This window comes from Hyaena hyaena, unplaced genomic scaffold, assembly GCF_003009895.1.
Source record: "Hyaena hyaena isolate Hyena2069 unplaced genomic scaffold, ASM300989v1 scaffold_256, whole genome shotgun sequence".
NCBI lineage: Eukaryota > Metazoa > Chordata > Mammalia > Carnivora > Hyaenidae > Hyaena > Hyaena hyaena.
This window is the reverse complement of record NW_024080885.1, coordinates 28863-45080: the sequence shown is the minus strand read 5'-3', so window position 1 is coordinate 45080 and position 16218 is coordinate 28863. Positions and strand designations below refer to the sequence as shown.

The 16218-nt window shown below is 47.2% G+C and overlaps 1 protein-coding gene across 2 annotated transcripts; it reads right to left on the bottom strand.

The window, feature by feature from the left end:
- Window positions 1-7842: 7842 nt before the first annotated feature.
- Window positions 7843-14183, bottom strand: SLC22A17 (solute carrier family 22 member 17). 2 transcript variants are annotated; one of them, XM_039245137.1, is made up of 10 exons: window positions 13936-14183; window positions 13242-13751; window positions 13046-13149; window positions 10751-10905; window positions 10007-10172; window positions 9659-9804; window positions 9390-9495; window positions 9014-9231; window positions 8599-8710; window positions 7843-8481 (listed from the first exon to the last, which is right to left on the bottom strand). In XM_039245137.1, exons 2-10 carry the CDS (start codon window positions 13647-13649, stop codon window positions 8193-8195), a joined length of 1704 nt encoding a protein of 567 aa, XP_039101068.1. In that variant the 5' UTR covers window positions 13650-13751; window positions 13936-14183; the 3' UTR covers window positions 7843-8192. The 2 variants fall into 2 exon arrangements, with proteins under 2 accessions (XP_039101068.1, XP_039101069.1); XM_039245138.1 differs by having other exon boundaries at window positions 13242-13748.
- Window positions 14184-16218: the final 2035 nt, after the last annotated feature.

Below are 16218 nucleotides of genomic sequence, written 5' to 3'. Positions count from 1 at the left end.
TTGTTTTGTTTTGTTTTCCTTTGCCTTTTTTTCCCTTTTATTTGGAGGGAATGGGAGGACGTGGGAACAGGGAGGTGGGAGGTGGATTTTCTTTATTTTTTTAGCTCATTTCCAGGGGGTGGGAGTTTTTTTTTTAATATGTGTCATGAATAAAGTTGTTTTTGAAAATAAAAATTGTTTCGCCTTTTGGGTGTAAGGATTATTTATCTATTTTCCTATTTTCTCTTAGATCCCAGATGGCTGTTAATTCTCCTTTGTGGAAGTGCTGGTGTTGTGGAGGGGAAGTTCTCACTTACGAATTAAGGAGTAGGAGTTAAAATTACAACTAACAGGAACATTGTGTATTTAGTTGAGGATGATGAGTTTTCTGGGTAGCATGTAGCCCTGATTGGCTTTTGAGGTAAATCAAATGAGCCTGGAAATATAAAAGAATGGCCAGAGAGTAATCTGATAGCACCTTAGTGTGTACTCCTGATTAAATTTAACATGCAAATGACTTATCCACACCAGCAGCACTAGATTCTTTGGGGTATCTGGGTAGCTTTCTTGTCTTTACCCCAAAGTCACTCAAAAAATGAGGGGAAAAGTTAGTACCTAACAAAGACCATGGCAAAGTTTATATTAACTTTTGTAGCCATGCGGTTACCACCTAATCTGTTCAGCTAACTCATTTTGAATCATTCCATTAGTTAGGACTTAAAATTGGCTTTTACTGATTTAATATCCTTAAGTTTAGTAGTTACTTGGTCAAGTTAATATCGAATTTCTCCATTTTGTATTCTTATGTCAGATCGGTATCCAGATTCCTTGGATACTACATTGTGTTCCTGGCCCCGGCCCTGCTCAAGTCTTCTCCATTACTTACAGGATTTTAAAATTTAAATTTTTATATATTTTGTTGCACCATTAATCTCTGTTCCCAGGATATTTTGTGATTGGCTCTGATCTAGGTACTCTCTTCAGTAGTCTTAGGTTAAAGAGATGAGTGTCCTATATATCTCTGAAGCCTTAACTCACCTCTCCAGTGGCTTTGTATTCTGAATTCTCAGGTCAGTATTGACCACTAGCATTTGCTCGTTCATTATATACTGTTCTGTTGTGTCATTTGTTAAGCATTCGGCAGAGGTGGGGGCGGGATCTGTTGGCTCTAGCTAGATACAGCTAGAAAAGTGTGGAGATTTCTGCAGAGGCTGATTAGTAGGAGTCTGGATAGCATTGGTTTCAGTGTTAACTTTGTTAGAATGTGAAACATCTGAAGTAGCTTGATGTTAATACTGGGAAGGTCTCATCTATCCACCAGGGGGCGTTAAATGGCTATCTGCAAAACCCCTACAAATTGTTGGGTTGGATCTTGGGACAGGCGAATGTCATTTTTTTGACCCTTTGTTTTAAATTTTATATGTCCAGTCAGTGCGGCTCCACATTCTGCCTATACTTCCCATCCTATTTTAACTGCTTGAGCAACTCCCCATCTTAAAGTAGGCTCCTGGTAGGTGTCCGAGTCCACAAACTGTTCGTGTTGCAAGAAAGGCCCCTGTTCTACCACCAGTAATTATAAACTCAAATGTGGAATGAAGTCCTTTCCCAATTTGATCCTGATTAATTTTCCCTGCCACATCTTGCTCTACATGTGATGCCTTGTGCATTCCAGTTGAATTTTATTAGATTTCATTTATTGCTCATGCCATGCCCGTTCCATCTGCTCTGTCGGAATCAATGTATAAAGCCAAGCACTACAGCCAGAAACCTTTCTTCATTTCATAGTCCCATATGAATCACTCCTGCTCTCAGGGCAAATTGCTCTTATCTCTGTTTAGTACTTCATGGCTTTATAATTAAAACAATTACATCCCTGTTTCCCCACAAGACTGCAAGCTCCTTGAGGGTATGGATTGTGCCTTTATTCAATGTAGGTGCTCAGAAGGTGTTAATTCACCTTTGGGGTTCCCTTTATCCTGGACCTGCTGGTTCTTAACCCTCACAAGAATCAGATTTCCCTCCTTTCTTGGTCTTTTCATTTTTCCTGTAAAATCCTCAGTGATTTTAGAGGAAGTAGCATGAAAGGAAAGTTGCTTTCCTTGGGAAAGATTGCTTATTTTTTGGTCAGTCTCTCCTAAGGAGCTCCCTCTTAATTGAAGGATTGGAATGAACCTAATCTCACGGGATTATGCGGGAGGAAAGTGTCTAACAATTGGGGGACCCTATCTCTAAGATTTCTTTTTTTTTTTTTTTTTTTTTTTATTTATTTCTAGGGAAGAGAGAGAGAGAGAGACAGCATGAGCAGGGGGGGTCAGAGAGAGAGGGAGATACAGACTCTGAAATAGGCTCCAGGCTCTGAGCTGGCAGTCAGCACAGAGCCCGACGCGGGGCTCGAACCCAGAACCGCGAGATCATGACCTAAGCGAAAGTCGGACGCTCAACCGACTAAGCCACCCAGGCGCCCCTCTAAGATTTCTTTGGAGTGAGAGTTTGAGTCAAATCTTTACAATGACAGCCCAGAGCTTTTCCAGATAGGATTTGCCCAACCTGACATCACCAATAAAGAAAAGTGGTGGTTGTTTTTTTCCCAATAACAGCCTGCCTTCCTTTTGTATATGGTTAAAATGAGTAGCCTTTGTTAAGTCATGACCTAATTTTAAAACATCTTTGAACTCTTAATCTCCCATGCCTTTTTCTGTTTCTTTATGCTTGTGGTAATCACTGATTCAACAAAACATTTACAAAGTGCTGGGCACTGTTCTAGGTGCTAGCATTTGTTAAAGAAGACTCAGTAAGAGAACTTTATATTTGCTGCAGAAAAGTGTCAGTTTGCCGTAGCTCTGATGTATCCCACTGAAAAGCTATATAGATTTTGTTGTTAGATAAAATTCACATGCCATAAAAAATTACCTTTTAAGTATACAATTCAGTGGTATTTAGTGCAACATGTAAACCATCATCACTACTTAACCTTATTAACTCTTTACATAACTCCCCAAAAAAACCTTAATTTGCCCTCCCTCTAGTCCCTAGCAACAATTAATTTCTATCTCTATGACTTTGCTTGTTCTGGATATTTCATATAAATAGGATCATACAATATGTGGCATTTTGTGTCTGGCTTCCTTCCTTTAGCATAGTGTTTTCAAGATTCACGTGGTAGCATGTATCAGCACTTCATTCCTTTTCATAGTTGAATAATTCCTTGAATGGATTGACCACATTTTGATTATCCATGAGTTGATGGACATTTGCATTATTTTTTTTTTTTTCACTATTAGGAACAGTGCTGCTACAAGTTACATGTTTTTCTATGAACATACCTTTTCATTTCTCTTAAGTATATACCTGGGAGTGGAGTTGCTAGATCATAAAGTAACTATGTTTAACCTTTTGAGGAACTGCTGGGCTGTTTTCAAAAGCAGCTGTGTCATTTTACATTTCTGCCAGCAGTGTATGAGGGTTTCAGTTTCTCCACATCCTCACCAAACTTGTTACTGTCCATCTTTTTTATTATAGGCATCCTAGTGGGTATGAAGTAGTATGTCATTTTTTATTTGCTTATGACTAACAACGTTGAGGATCTTTTCATGTGCTTCCTGGCCATTTGTATATCTTCTTTGAAGGAAAGTGTTCAGATTCTTTGCCCAGTTTTTAATTGGCTTGTTTGGTTTTTTATTAATGAGTTGTAAGAGTTCTTTATATGTTCTGAATATTAGACCCTTATATATGATTTGCAAATATTTTCTCCCATTTTTTAGGTTGTTTTTTCACTTTCTTGATAGTATCCTTTGAAACAGAAAGTTCCTGAAGATTTATGCCTGTGTTTTCTCTTAAGAGTTTTATAATTTAGCTCTTATACTTAGGTCTTTGATCCATTTTGAATGAACTTTTGTGTATGGTGTGAGGGAGGGGGCCACTTCATTCTTTTGCATGCAGATATGCATTTGTCTGAGCACTATTTGTTTCAAAAGCTATTCTTTCCCCCATTGAATGGTGTTAGCACTCTTGTTGAAAATGAATTAACTACGAATGTACACGCTTATATCTGGAGTCTCAATTCTATTCCATTGATCTATATGGATTTCTTATGCCATTACTACACTGTGTTCATTACTGTACCTTTGTAATAAGTTTGGGAAGTGGGAAGTATGAGACCCCCAGTTTTGCTCTTTTTCAAGATTGTTTAGCTATTCTGGGTCTTTTACATTTCATATGAATTTCAGAATCAGCTTGTCAGTTTCTGCAAAAAAGAAAGCCAGGATGTTCAGTGGGATTACATTGAATCTGTAGAACAATTTGGGGAGGCTTGCCATTGTAACAATATTAAGTCTTCCAAACTATGAATACAGTATGTCTATTTATTTAAGTCTTTGATTTCTTTTAACAATGTTTTATAGTTTCCAGTGTGTAAGTCTTAGACTTCTTTTATTACATTTATTCCTAAGTATTGTTTTTTGCTATATTAAATGGAGTTTTCTGCATTTTGCTTTCAGATTGTTCATTGCCATTGTATAGAAATACAATTGATTTTGTACATTGATCTTGTACCCTGCAAGTTTAATTGTAAGCTTAGTAGACTTACTGAACTTGTTTGTTTAGTTCTAACAGGTGTGTTTGTGTATTCCTTAGGATTCTCTATATACAAGATCATGTCGTCTGCAAATATAGAGTTTTACATTGTCCTTTACATTCCGGGTGTCTTGTTTTTCATTTTCTTGCCTCATTTCCCTAGCTAGAACCTCCAGTACGATGTTGAATAGAAGTGAGAGCAGACATCCTTGTCTTGTTCCTGATCTTTGGAGAAAGCTTTCAGTCAGTCATGATAAATAAGATGTTAGCTGTGGGTTTTTCACAGATTCCCTTTATATCATGGATGTTTAAACAGTTGCTGTTCTCCACTCCATCCATGTTCTGTCATACCTCTGGACTCTGCACTGTTTCAGTCCAGGTATCCGAGAAGCTTTCCTTGACTGTCTCCAAAAGAGCAGATCCTTCCCTCCTCAGAGCTGCTGCAGCACTATTACATCTCTGCATTTCCACATAGGATTGTAGTGATTTGTCTCATGGTCTTCGGAGCCCTTGCAGGGAAGGATCATACTCCCTCCTCCAAAGCTGAGGCAGCACCAGACAGTAGTGGATAATCAGCAAAAACTGGTTATATTGTAGCCAGGCTAGGTTGACTGAGAGGAATGAGTGGCCTTCAGGTCACTTCATGTAACTTAAGGTTAGAAATGTACCTGTATATACTTTTTAAAAAAAATTTTCCCCTGAGTAATCCATTATGACTCATAGTTCTGAATCCAGTGAAAACATTTCTGCAGTCTGTTTCATGTTCATGAAAGTAGTCATTTCCTTATTTTCCTAAAAACTGTCTCCAAGTTCCTGGGGTGTCTTCTAAACTGATTAAAGGAGAATTCATATTTTCTATCTGGTGCACAGTAAGAAGATTGCAGGCTCTCGGTTTTCAAAATCTGGCTACTCTACTTACGAGTCACATAACCTTGAGTAAGTTAACTTTTCAAACTTCAGTCTCCCCATTTGTAAAAACCTAAACAATGAGAACTGTTTCTCATGGGGTTATTGATGAGGGTCCAGTGAGATTATGTGGTTGGGGAATTTTAGAGCAAGATGCCATAGTTGTGTTAGCTATACATGCTGACCCTTTTCACCTAGATCATGAATTGCTTAGGGGTGAAGGACTCTATCTTTCCCCTGTGCTTCTCTGATAATTCTTGAATGCTTTCATTTTCGTTGCTTCTACCTCTGGTTGAAGTCAGAGAATCTGGTTCTCTTTCACCTACCCTCCTATAGGAGCTGCTCTAACTTCCAGAGTGTTTTTACTTTTTTTCCCCTGGACCTTCCAGCTGTGTAAAAAGACTGGGTTTTCTGGAATGCCCCTTTGATATCATTCCTCACAGTATGTATTGGACAGTGTCATTAGTGTATGAATAACTCCTTTTACTTCCAAAAAGTACAGAGCTTTTTTATTTACCATCGTGTTGGTTTTCACCAAATGCTGGAGACAGTAGTAATTTTAGCTACCCAAAGCTAAAAAGTGAACATTGGAATCAGTTACATTGTTCACAGACAGTGTTCTACAGAATGTGGGGTACACAGTACATAAGTGTGAAGGAGCTAGTGGAGTTGAAAGAGCAGCCAGAAGGCCAGGTTTTGATCCTTCCATTTCTTTCATTGCCATGTCTTCAGTAGTTAAATAGGATAAAAATAACAATACCAATTTCAGAGGGCTGTGGAGACTAAATGAGGAGAGTTCTTAGGAGTTCTCCAGTAATGCAATTAGTATGGAGACCCCGGCAGCATGGCTTAGTTCACAGAACTTTGGGCCTCGTACTTGGATTGGCAGAGGGGAAGGAGATAGGACTCTGGTGCTGCAGGAACCTGTGGAGAATGGGTCTTCCTTCTCTGGAAGAGGCTGGCCTCAAGACTTCAGTTTCCCCAAGAATCCTCTCCAGGACCGCCTCACCATTTTACCTGCAGGCCTTTGCTCTCTCTATATCCTTTGGGTTGAAAGCACTATAGTTTTTTCCCAAGCCCGTGCCTGAAGGCTTCCTGCCTCAAAGTGAACTCTCACCTGCTTCAGGATGCAGCTGTTTGGCGCCCCAAACCACTGGTGTCTCTCATTACTCTTCCTAGTATTAGATGGATTTTAAGGTCCCTGAAGGATGGCCTATGCCCTAAATATCCAGGATGGTAACTGGTCTGTAAGTTGGGCACAGGAAACATTTGCTGAAAGAAAATGAACTAACATTAACACTTTGAACGTCTATCATGTGTCAGTCTTTTGTGTTTTAAAATTGAGAAAGACAAAGTTCCTGCCTTCAAGGAACCTGTCATCTAGTGGTAAATTAAGAGGCATGTATAAATAATTATCTTGTTTAATCTCATAGCAACCCTTGAAGGTTGAGATTTGCCCAAAGTGGTCAAGCCAGGCCAGGGCTAGTCTGAGAGGCAGGTCCTGGCACTGCTGTGGAAGACCTAGTCACGTACTGCCAACTCCTGGGGTGCCTTGCTTCCAAGGGTAATGCCTAAAGATTGGAAGGAGATGGCAAGGTGGGCCATAGTGTATATCAATGAAGAGCTCAGCTCCAGGATCTAATTATGTCCCAGCTCTGCAACTCACTAGCTTTGTAACCTTGACCAGGGTACTGAGTCTCTCTGAGCATCAGTTTTCTTATCTGTAAAAGAAGAATACCTTAGTGGGCATCCATTGTTTTTACCTGCACAGCATCCTGTCCTACTTCTGCTAACAGCAGAGTTGCTGCTTTCTATCTCCCCAGCTGTCAGTAATATGGGTGGGGCTGTAGGCCTATCAACTCAAGCTAGCTAGTCATTTGCTCTCTGGAAATGAATCTTCAGTGGAATGACCCAAAGATGGAATCCCACCGGCGGTCATTCATCCAGGTGAGGTCCTACTTCCTGGACCAGGGGCCCTGTCTGGTTCCTGGCCTTTTATGACTAGTTCTGCTTCTCCTTCTGTGAGCTCCCCATCACAACCTGTCCCATCAAATCCCTCTAATAAATTCCCATTTTTGTTTAAGTTCATTATGGCCAATTTTCATTGCTTGACAACAATTAATTGATCCAAACACCTACCTTGCAGTGTTGGAATGGACTAAATGATTAAGTGAAGTTTATAAAGTGCCTAGCCCAGTCTTTAGTTGCATAGCAAGCCATCAGTAAAGGGTGGTGGCTGTCGGTAAAGTAACAAGGGATGGGTTTGGAGTGGGGGGTGGGGTGGGGCACAGGGAGAGTGGGGAGGGAGATTGTTGCTGATTTTGGTTCCACTAAGAGAAACCTTCCCCGAAGAGACAGGACAACAGAAGGGAGGGAAGTCCAGGCTATGGTATGCTCATTTATTCAAAATGTCTTTATTGAAACAGAATGATAGAGCAAGAAAGAATGAAGTCTGGGAGGATGTCTTTGGGCACAAGATGGAGCCCAGACCTAGTGGTTACACTGTGGAGCTCGCTCCCTGTCCTCTGACTCTTGCCAAGGAAGTGAACACAAAGCAGCAGGGAGGAGATGGGGTGGGGACAGCCCTCTGAGCTCTCCTTGATGGCTGGCGTGAGGTGCCTCTGAGCCTTCTGGGCAGCCCTGCCTTCCTCACTCAGTCCTCCCAATTTGTTTGCCAGGGCCTTATGCCACCTTTCTGTATGAGCCAGCCTCCTGCCAGGGTGCTCAGAGGCCACTCAGAGGGCAGGGTTGGGGGTGGCAAGCAGTGGGACATGGTCACAGCGGTTAGGGGGTGGCTGCCTCAGCAGGGAAGGCCGGCGGCACAGCTCCCCGTCCCGGAGCACCTCAGGCAGGAGCTTACGCTTGGTCTCCGGCAGAAGCATGATGCTGAGGATGCAGAGGAGGGCACAGGCCGCCAGCACCACATGCTGCAGGAAGGCTCCATGGCCCATGTGGAGGCGCTGGGCTGGGCCACTCAGCCCACCAAGAGCTCCGAGTGCCATGATCAGGCCCAGGCCTCGGCCCCTGGGAGAGATGGAGGAGGCACTCAGCCTCTAACCGTAGGCTTCACCCCAACCCTTCTTCAGCAGCCTTCCCTCCCTCCCTCAGACCCTTCCTCAGCAGGAGTAGCACTGCTCTCACCGGACAGTGGTAGGGATGACTTCAGCAGCGAGGAGGGTGCTGAGGATGCCAGCAGCTTGGGAGGAGAAGAGGCCAAGGACAGAGAAGGTGGTGATGGCAGCCTCATTCAGATCTGGAGGGCCAAGACAGAGGATGTGAATGGAGGTGAGGAGATCATGTTTGGCCTAGTCCCTGGCATCATGCCCTCGGCTCTCTGACCCCATGGCTCTAGGCAGGTGGGCTTCTGGGCATCCACTAATCGATCGGGAGAACAGACAGGGTTGTGTGTCCTGGTGAGGAGGACTGTGGAAGAGCTGGGCAGGGTCTGGTCTGGACTTGGGAGGCCTGTGCCAGAACCAGTGGCTGAGCCTGTCTGAGGCACGTCTGCTGGGGTTCCTTTGCTCAGGCCACACTGTGGGGAAGGGAAGATGCTCACAATCCCACAGGCCCAGCAGGACCAGAGACGCAATGCCAGTGAGGGTCATCGAGAGTAGCAGGATGCCCCGGCGGCCAAATCGGTCCACGGTAACCCCCAGGAAGACGCAGGCCAGGGCCGCTGTGCCGCTGGCTAGCAGAGAGCACAGGTAGAAGTCCGATGGGCTCCCTCCTCCTCCCACAGGCTGGTAGCAGTGGCGAATGGCATGGGCAATAAAGCTGTGAGAAGGGGGATAAAGCAAAGAGAAGTGTCTGACTTCCCATCCACAGCCTCCACCACCCTGGCTACCCTCTGCAGGGGTCCTCAGGCCTTTCCCACCCAGCCAGCCCCCATTCCAGCTCCTGGCCTGGCCCTTGGATCAGACACCCAGGCTCACTTGGTGAAGCCCAGGATAAGCAGATTTTTCCAGATGTTGCGGTAGTTGAGGAGGGAGGCGAAGGAAAAGGAGGATGTTGCAGGGAGAGGGCAGGTGTTCTCCAGGTCTTTGGGAAAGAGAGAGGAGCTGTCTGTTAGAAGAAACAGCTGAACCCCAGGGTCCTCCACATGGGTGGTGGGGACCCTGAGAGGTGACACAGCAATAACCATGGAGAAGGCACTGTCATGTGTGCATGTGAAGCATCACCTGTAGGGACCCCTGTCTCTTACCCTGAAGGGCTTCCTGGGCCTCCTCTCCCAGCATCTGCCCATGGGGCCGGTTCCGCTCAGCCAGGATCCTCAGCACGGATTGCGCCTCCTCAATCTGTCGCTTCACTATTAGCCACCTCGCGGACTCCAGAAACAAACCAGGCCAGCTAGGTGGGGAGGTGGGGGTGGGGGTGCACTCTGAGGTCTCCTGTCTCCTGATCCAGGGGTGGGATACTCCCACCTCTGAAGGGCCAGGGCTGGGGCAGGCCTGGACCAGGGGCAGTGGAGAAGAGGAAGGGTGTCTGGGCTAGAGCCAGGCTGGAGGTAGAGGTGGAAGTGGCCAGACAACAGGTTGAGGATAATACTAACCCATAAAACAGGAAGAGGATGCAGGGAGCGGTGATCATTCGCTGCAGAAATCGCCAGTCCTTAGAGACAAGGGCCAGTCCCAGGAACAGGAAGTGACCCCCCACCCCCACCAACTCCCCTGCCAGGGCCACCCGAAGCCTCTGGGTAGGGTCACACAGCTCCAGGCCTAGAGATACAGCAGGGATAGGGAGGAAACGCCAGGGAAGGAGGAGGCATGGGAGAGAGGAGGAGAAAGGGAGGGACAGAGAGCAAAGTCAGACCCAGAGTGGAGGCTGTAGCCATCACCTCCCACAGACTAACCTCTGAATGGCAAAGAGTGGAGAGACCGTTCAGTCCTCTCTCCTCTCCTCAAACTTAGGAGGGCTCAAGGGTCAGAGTCCCTGGTGGGTTCAGCATTCCCAGTTTACAGGCCCTTTCACATCAGACCTTCATATCAATCCTTGTTCAAGGACATATAGCTAGTCAGGATTTCATTTTTAAATAAGGCTCCATTCCCTGACAGCAGTAAGTCAAGGGTAGAGAAGGCCTTAAAAATTGGAGGGCTGGCGGGGAGGGGTGTGCCAAGAAGCAAAGTCCCTGGATTCTTCAAGGGCTGGGGCAGAAAGACAGCTGAGATCCTGGACAGCTGAAATTGGGGACTGAAAAGGGACTGAGGGGATCCTAGGCGGCAGTGGGAACAGCCTGGGAATGCAGACAGGCAGGCATGAGCCCCAAGGGAAGGACGTCTGGGAAGTTGCCACTCACGCATCAGGTAGACACCAAGGTCAACTCCGGCAAGCAGAAAGCCCAGGAGGAATCGGAGGGCCATGACACCTGTGGAGGAGCCTGCAGCAGCCCCTCCCACTCCACAGGGGCCCACCAGCCCCAAGGTCAGCAGCACGATCCCTCGACGGCCAAACCTGGAAAGTGGGGAGGGCCTCTGGTCACCCAGACTCCTTGGGAGAGGAGTTGCTGGGTGAGGAGCAGCCCAGATGCCCACTTCAAAGCTGGAGGCAGGAGGACAGGGGTAAAAAGTTGGACAGGCTAGAGAAGATGGGAAGGGATAGGGACCATGGGTAAATGATGTCTGGCTACTGGCCACTGGGATGTAGTTATGGTTCTGCAGGGGTGGGACCATTTACTCTTGTGTATGGGGCTATTGGTCAGAGACGAGAGCATGGAAGTGAGACCAACCATTAGGGGGGATAAGATATTGCTTAGGGGACTTATAACCATTGAGGCTTGGCAATAGAGTTATTGGTCAGTGGGATAGAGCTTGTCTTGCTCATACTGGTCAGGTCAGTGGGGATAAAGCTTGTGTTGCTCATACTGGTCAGAGGAGATGAAGTCACTCATATATGGGGTTGGGACTATAGATCTATGAATGTGAGGCCATTGGCTACTTATGCATGGGGATAGTATTAGTGATGATGTATCTATTGACCTTAGGGGACTGAATAATTGGTTGGATGGGATATGACCACTGTTCCTTGGGTTGTTTCATGGGTCAATTAATCCATAAAGATGGTCAGTAGGGATAGGGTCATTTGCCAGAAGATCTACTGATCCATGGGATGGAATTATTTATTATTTATTTACTATCAAAAATATTTATCAATGAGGATGATCATTAATCTTTGAAGACTGGACAAATGGTCTCTGGGGATGAGGGGGGGACATTAGTCCTCTGGGGATGAGGATGGGCTTTTGGTCAGTGGGGATGAATCTATGGGGATATGAATTCATGGGAATAATCAGTAAGCAGGAGGTCACAGACCAGAGAAGCTGAGACTATTGGTCAGTGATGATGGTCACTGAGTATGAGTCAGTGGAGGACAGGCCTACTGATCCTTGAGAGGCTGGGATATTGATCTTTAGGGATAAGACCAGTGATCTATGGGGATGAAGATAGGAGTCACTGGTCATTGGAAGGGGGACTGATCTCTGAGAGTGAAACTACTGACTCGGTACAATGAGGCCATTTTTCCATGGGGATGAGCTTACTGGTTAATGAGGTTAAGGGCACCGAGTTTAGAAGATTGAATTATTACTCTTTGGGGATGAGGGTTTTATTCCATAGGAATGATGCTATTGGTCTATGGGAATGAGACCACTGATGCATAAGAATGGGCTGTTCACCTGTGGGTATGTGACTATTAGGCAGTGAGGATAGGTATTGATTTTAGGGATTACTGACTGTTGGGCTGCCTTTGATCCATGAAAGTTGAGCTATTAATCCATTTGGATGGGACTGCATATGGGTGGAGATGAGTCTAATAATCTATATGGATGATCAGTGGAGACAGAACACTTGGCCAGTGGTGATGGTGTCAAGAATCAAAGGAATTGGGAGTTTTGATCCCTGGGAAAAGCTATTGGATGGTGGGGATAGGCTGTTGACTTTTGAGATAAGGCCACTGATTCATGCAAATTGGGCTTTGAATCTGAGAGGATCTAAGAGTATTGAAGACCTATGAGGATGGGACTATTAATCACTGGGGAGGGGGTGCTATTGTGGTCATTAATCTATGGGTTTTGGACAACTGACCCATTTGTTTGTAGAGTTGAATTATACAGGTCAGTGGGAATGTGGCTATTGATATTTAGGAATTAATGTAATGATCTGTAGGAATAAGGCCATTGAGATGGACTCCATCATGTGGATGGGGCTATTAGTGGGGATGAGTCTATGAAGATGGAGAGGGAGGTGGTTACTGATGACAAGGACAATAGAGGAGGAGCTAGGACTTTTATCTGTGGAGATAGGGTTTTTGGTCAGTGGGGATGGGGCTATTGTCTTTGGAGATTAGCCATTGATCCAAGCATATGGGGATGGGGAATGGGTGGTGTTACCCCTTGTACAGAAGAGGTATGGAAGGAATATTTCTTGATGGGAAGTGAAGTTGAGACAGGGATGGGGCTGCATATTATTGAACAGAAGTCCAGAAGACTGTAGAGTCCAGAGATTCCTCTTCGGCCTCTTGCAAAGGCCAGCTGCCTGGGCTAGCCACCCTAGCATCCCCTCCTCTCTACTTGCCCTGTCCCCAAAGCAGCCCTCACCTGTCCGCTGGGTAGCCCAGGAATAGGTAGCCGGAGGCAAAGCCCAAGATGAAGAGGATCTGCTCCAGGATCACCTGCCAGCCCAGGTCACACACTAGATCCCACTGGGGATATGAGAGGGATACAGGGGGCATGAGGCCCCGTGCTCCTCGCTCTCGGCCCACCCCCAGACCCGCGGCCCAGCAGGATGCCTCACCTGGCCAATGGCGTTGGTGGTGAGCACCGGCAGACCATTATAGTCCCAGTCCTTGAGACAATGGTTGAAGTCCGGCGGGGCAAAGCCGCTGCACGAGGGGTCCGTACTGGTGGCGACGCGGCTGGCGGCGCTAGCTGCTAGGGCAGCGCTGGCGACGCTGACGCCGCTGGCGTTGGGGGGCTGCTCCCAGCCAGAGGCGTTGGGAGCGAAGCCCCCGTAGTGGCAGTGCAGTGGGGGCGCCAGGGTGAAGATGGGGTCCGAGGCCATGCCCAGCGCCACGAAAAGCACGGGTAGGCAGCAGAGGCCGAGCTGCAGCTGCTGGCCGCCGCCCAGCGCCCCCACCTGGGCGAGCAGCGCTTCAAAGCTGAGGGGGCCAGGGGGCACGGCCAGCGACAGGCTGCTGCCCATTCCGTCGCCGCCCGCGTCTCCCTCCCCCTCCCGCTCCCGCTCGCGCTCCCGCTCACCCTGCAGCTGCTCCGTGGGCACAGCATCTCCGAGGGTCCCGACCTGCTGGGGGGTGAGGGGAGAAGGGTGAAGCGGAGAAAGCCGCAGAGCAAGGCAGGAGAGCCGGTGCGAGGAAGGCGGTCAGGGGCGGGGAGTGCGCGGGAGGAAAACGCCAGGCTTTTTGGCGCGGGTGCGGGGGGCGGGGTGGGGGGTGGATGATGGCGTAGTCCCCTGGGGCGCGGGCACTTACTCCGTTGGGGCTGGGGGTGATCTCTACAGTGCTGTCGATTTTGCTGCCGCCCCCGCCATTGGGCTCGGGGGTCCCGGTGGCCACCCGGGGAGCCAGCTTGCCGACCGCAGGGGCCCTGCTGGCCCGCACCGAAAGGATGCGCTGTCCTCTGGCCCAGTGGGGCACCGATGCCCGGATACAGAGGCCGGAGAGACCCCGCTCTGCAGCTCTGCAGCCGCGGGCGCCTCCTTCGTCTCTGCGATCTCTGCGCTGCTTTCCCCTCCCCTTCCTCCAGACTCTCCTCCCCTTCCCACGTCAGCAGAACCTTCGGTCCAGACTCTTCGTCAGAAAGAGGAAGGGGGGCCAGGGCCCAGGGGCTCTGTCTCTGTTCCCTGGGTCTGCGGGCCATTGCGGTAAAAGGAAAGAAAGCTGAAGGATAGTAGCTCGTCCGGGCAGTTGCCAGCGATTCCTCATTTGCTTCCAATTCTTCCTCCTCATCCATCCATCCATCCATCCATCCATCCATCCATCCATCCATCCATCCATCCATCCTTCCATCCTTCCATCCATCCACTCATTCATCAGTAAAATTTATTGAGCATCTATTATGTGCCCGGCCTTGTGCTAGGCTTTGGGAGACAACAGAATGGGCGAGACCCACCTTGCAGTAGCTTACTGGGGAGACAGCAGTGGATACTGGCAACTACAGGACAAGGTATGCACATGGAGGGCTGGGCTGAGCCCTGTACTCAGCCCTGGCTGCAGTCCTCCACAAGACCACATCTCAGGGTTTTACCACCCACACCCTGGCAGAGTCTTCCTCATCCTCAACATCATTTGGCACTGTTGACCACCCCTTCCTCTAAACACTTTCTTTTTTGGCTGCTAAGTCTCACACTCTCCTGGTTTTCTTTCTCTCGCTCCTCTTTTCTCCATGGCAGGCTCCTCCTTTCCTTCACCATCAATCACTCAGTGTCTGTGAACCTGAGGCTTGGTCCTGGGCCCCCTCTCATTTCGCTGTTCTTTCTACCTTAGGATCTCACCCATGCTCACGGCCTCATCCACCCCTGATATAAACAGTACAAACATAATCTCCAGATTTACACCTCCAGCTCACACCTTTCTTCTGAGCCCCAGACCTATGTAGCCGCCTCTTATTCATCCTCTTAACCTTGGGTGACTCACAAGGACCTCAAACTCAATACATCCAAGACCAAACTCATGCTCTCCCCCTGTAATGTAGTTGTCTTCTAGTGTTTCTTTCCCTAGTGAATAGTACCCTCACCATTCAACTGTGACCGGATGCTCAAGGTGACAGCCCTTACAAGGTCTCCTCCTTAGCCCCATGCCAAATCTCTTACAAAACCTTGTCCATTTTGCTTCCTGCATAGTTCTTACATACTCTGCTTTTCTACCACCATTAGTCAAGCTACCTGTTACATAGACTGCTTGAGCCTCCTAACTGTTGCTCTGCACCCACTTTGTTTCTGCCCCCTTCCCTTATCTGTATTTATAGTGAAGATGGAGTGATTTTTTTTTTCAAAATGCAGATCTGTTCATGTTCCTTTCATGCTGGCTTCTCCTCACCGAGAATGTTCCAGAAGCCTCATATATGCTCCTGTTGGCCTGGTCCCATGCTCTCTGGCGCTCCACCTCGCTTCTTTCTCCAAACTGCACTCATCACACTGGCCTTCTTTCAGGTTCTTTTTTTTCCCCCAATGTGACAGGGCCCTTGCACAAGTTAATCTTTATGGCTTGAAGGCTTCTCTCCTAGTCATGTTCTCCTCATCCTTCAGCTATTAGCTCAAGCATATTTGCCTCAGAGAAGCCTTCCCAAAGCCCTAGAATTGCTACTCAAAAGTGTGACTAAGAGACTAGAGCTCCTACGTCATCCAGGAGCTTATTAGAAATGCATTATCCAAGCCCTTGAATCATAATCTCCATTTTAACCAGATCCTCATGTATAGGTACATTCAAGTTAGAGGTACACTTCTCTAAGAGATTTAATACCTAACAGGTACTTTGTTCTTCAACTAAGGTAAGGGCTATAGAGGAGGGTCCTGTTATTCTCATCCAGGAAATCCATTGCTTCTTCTCTCCACTGGACCATTTCCAATTTGTCTCCTCTGTTCAGAAATTTTCCAGATACAGGAAGTCTTCTAATACATTAAGTAGCTTCCCATTGCTCCCCTATCCCAATTCATTTCAGTATCTCTTTAGGATTTACTTTGGTGCTGTCACAGGCAACATTCCTTGTTGGATATAGTTGTCTATCCTGGAATTATAATTCCTTAACTTTATGTG

Excerpts from the sequence above, each read along its gene's own strand:
- SLC22A17 (XM_039245137.1), bottom strand. The coding sequence starts at position 13,649 with ATGGGCAGCAGCCTGTCGCTGGCCGTGCCCCCTGGCCCCCTCAGCTTT. Across the intron at positions 13,150-13,241 it reads CCACCAACGCCATTGGCCAG|TGGGATCTAGTGTGTGACCT; the intron begins GTGAGGCATCCT and ends TCATATCCCCAG. Across the intron at positions 8,482-8,598 it reads GTCATCCCTACCACTGTCCG|GGGCCGAGGCCTGGGCCTGA; the intron begins GTGAGAGCAGTG and ends CATCTCTCCCAG.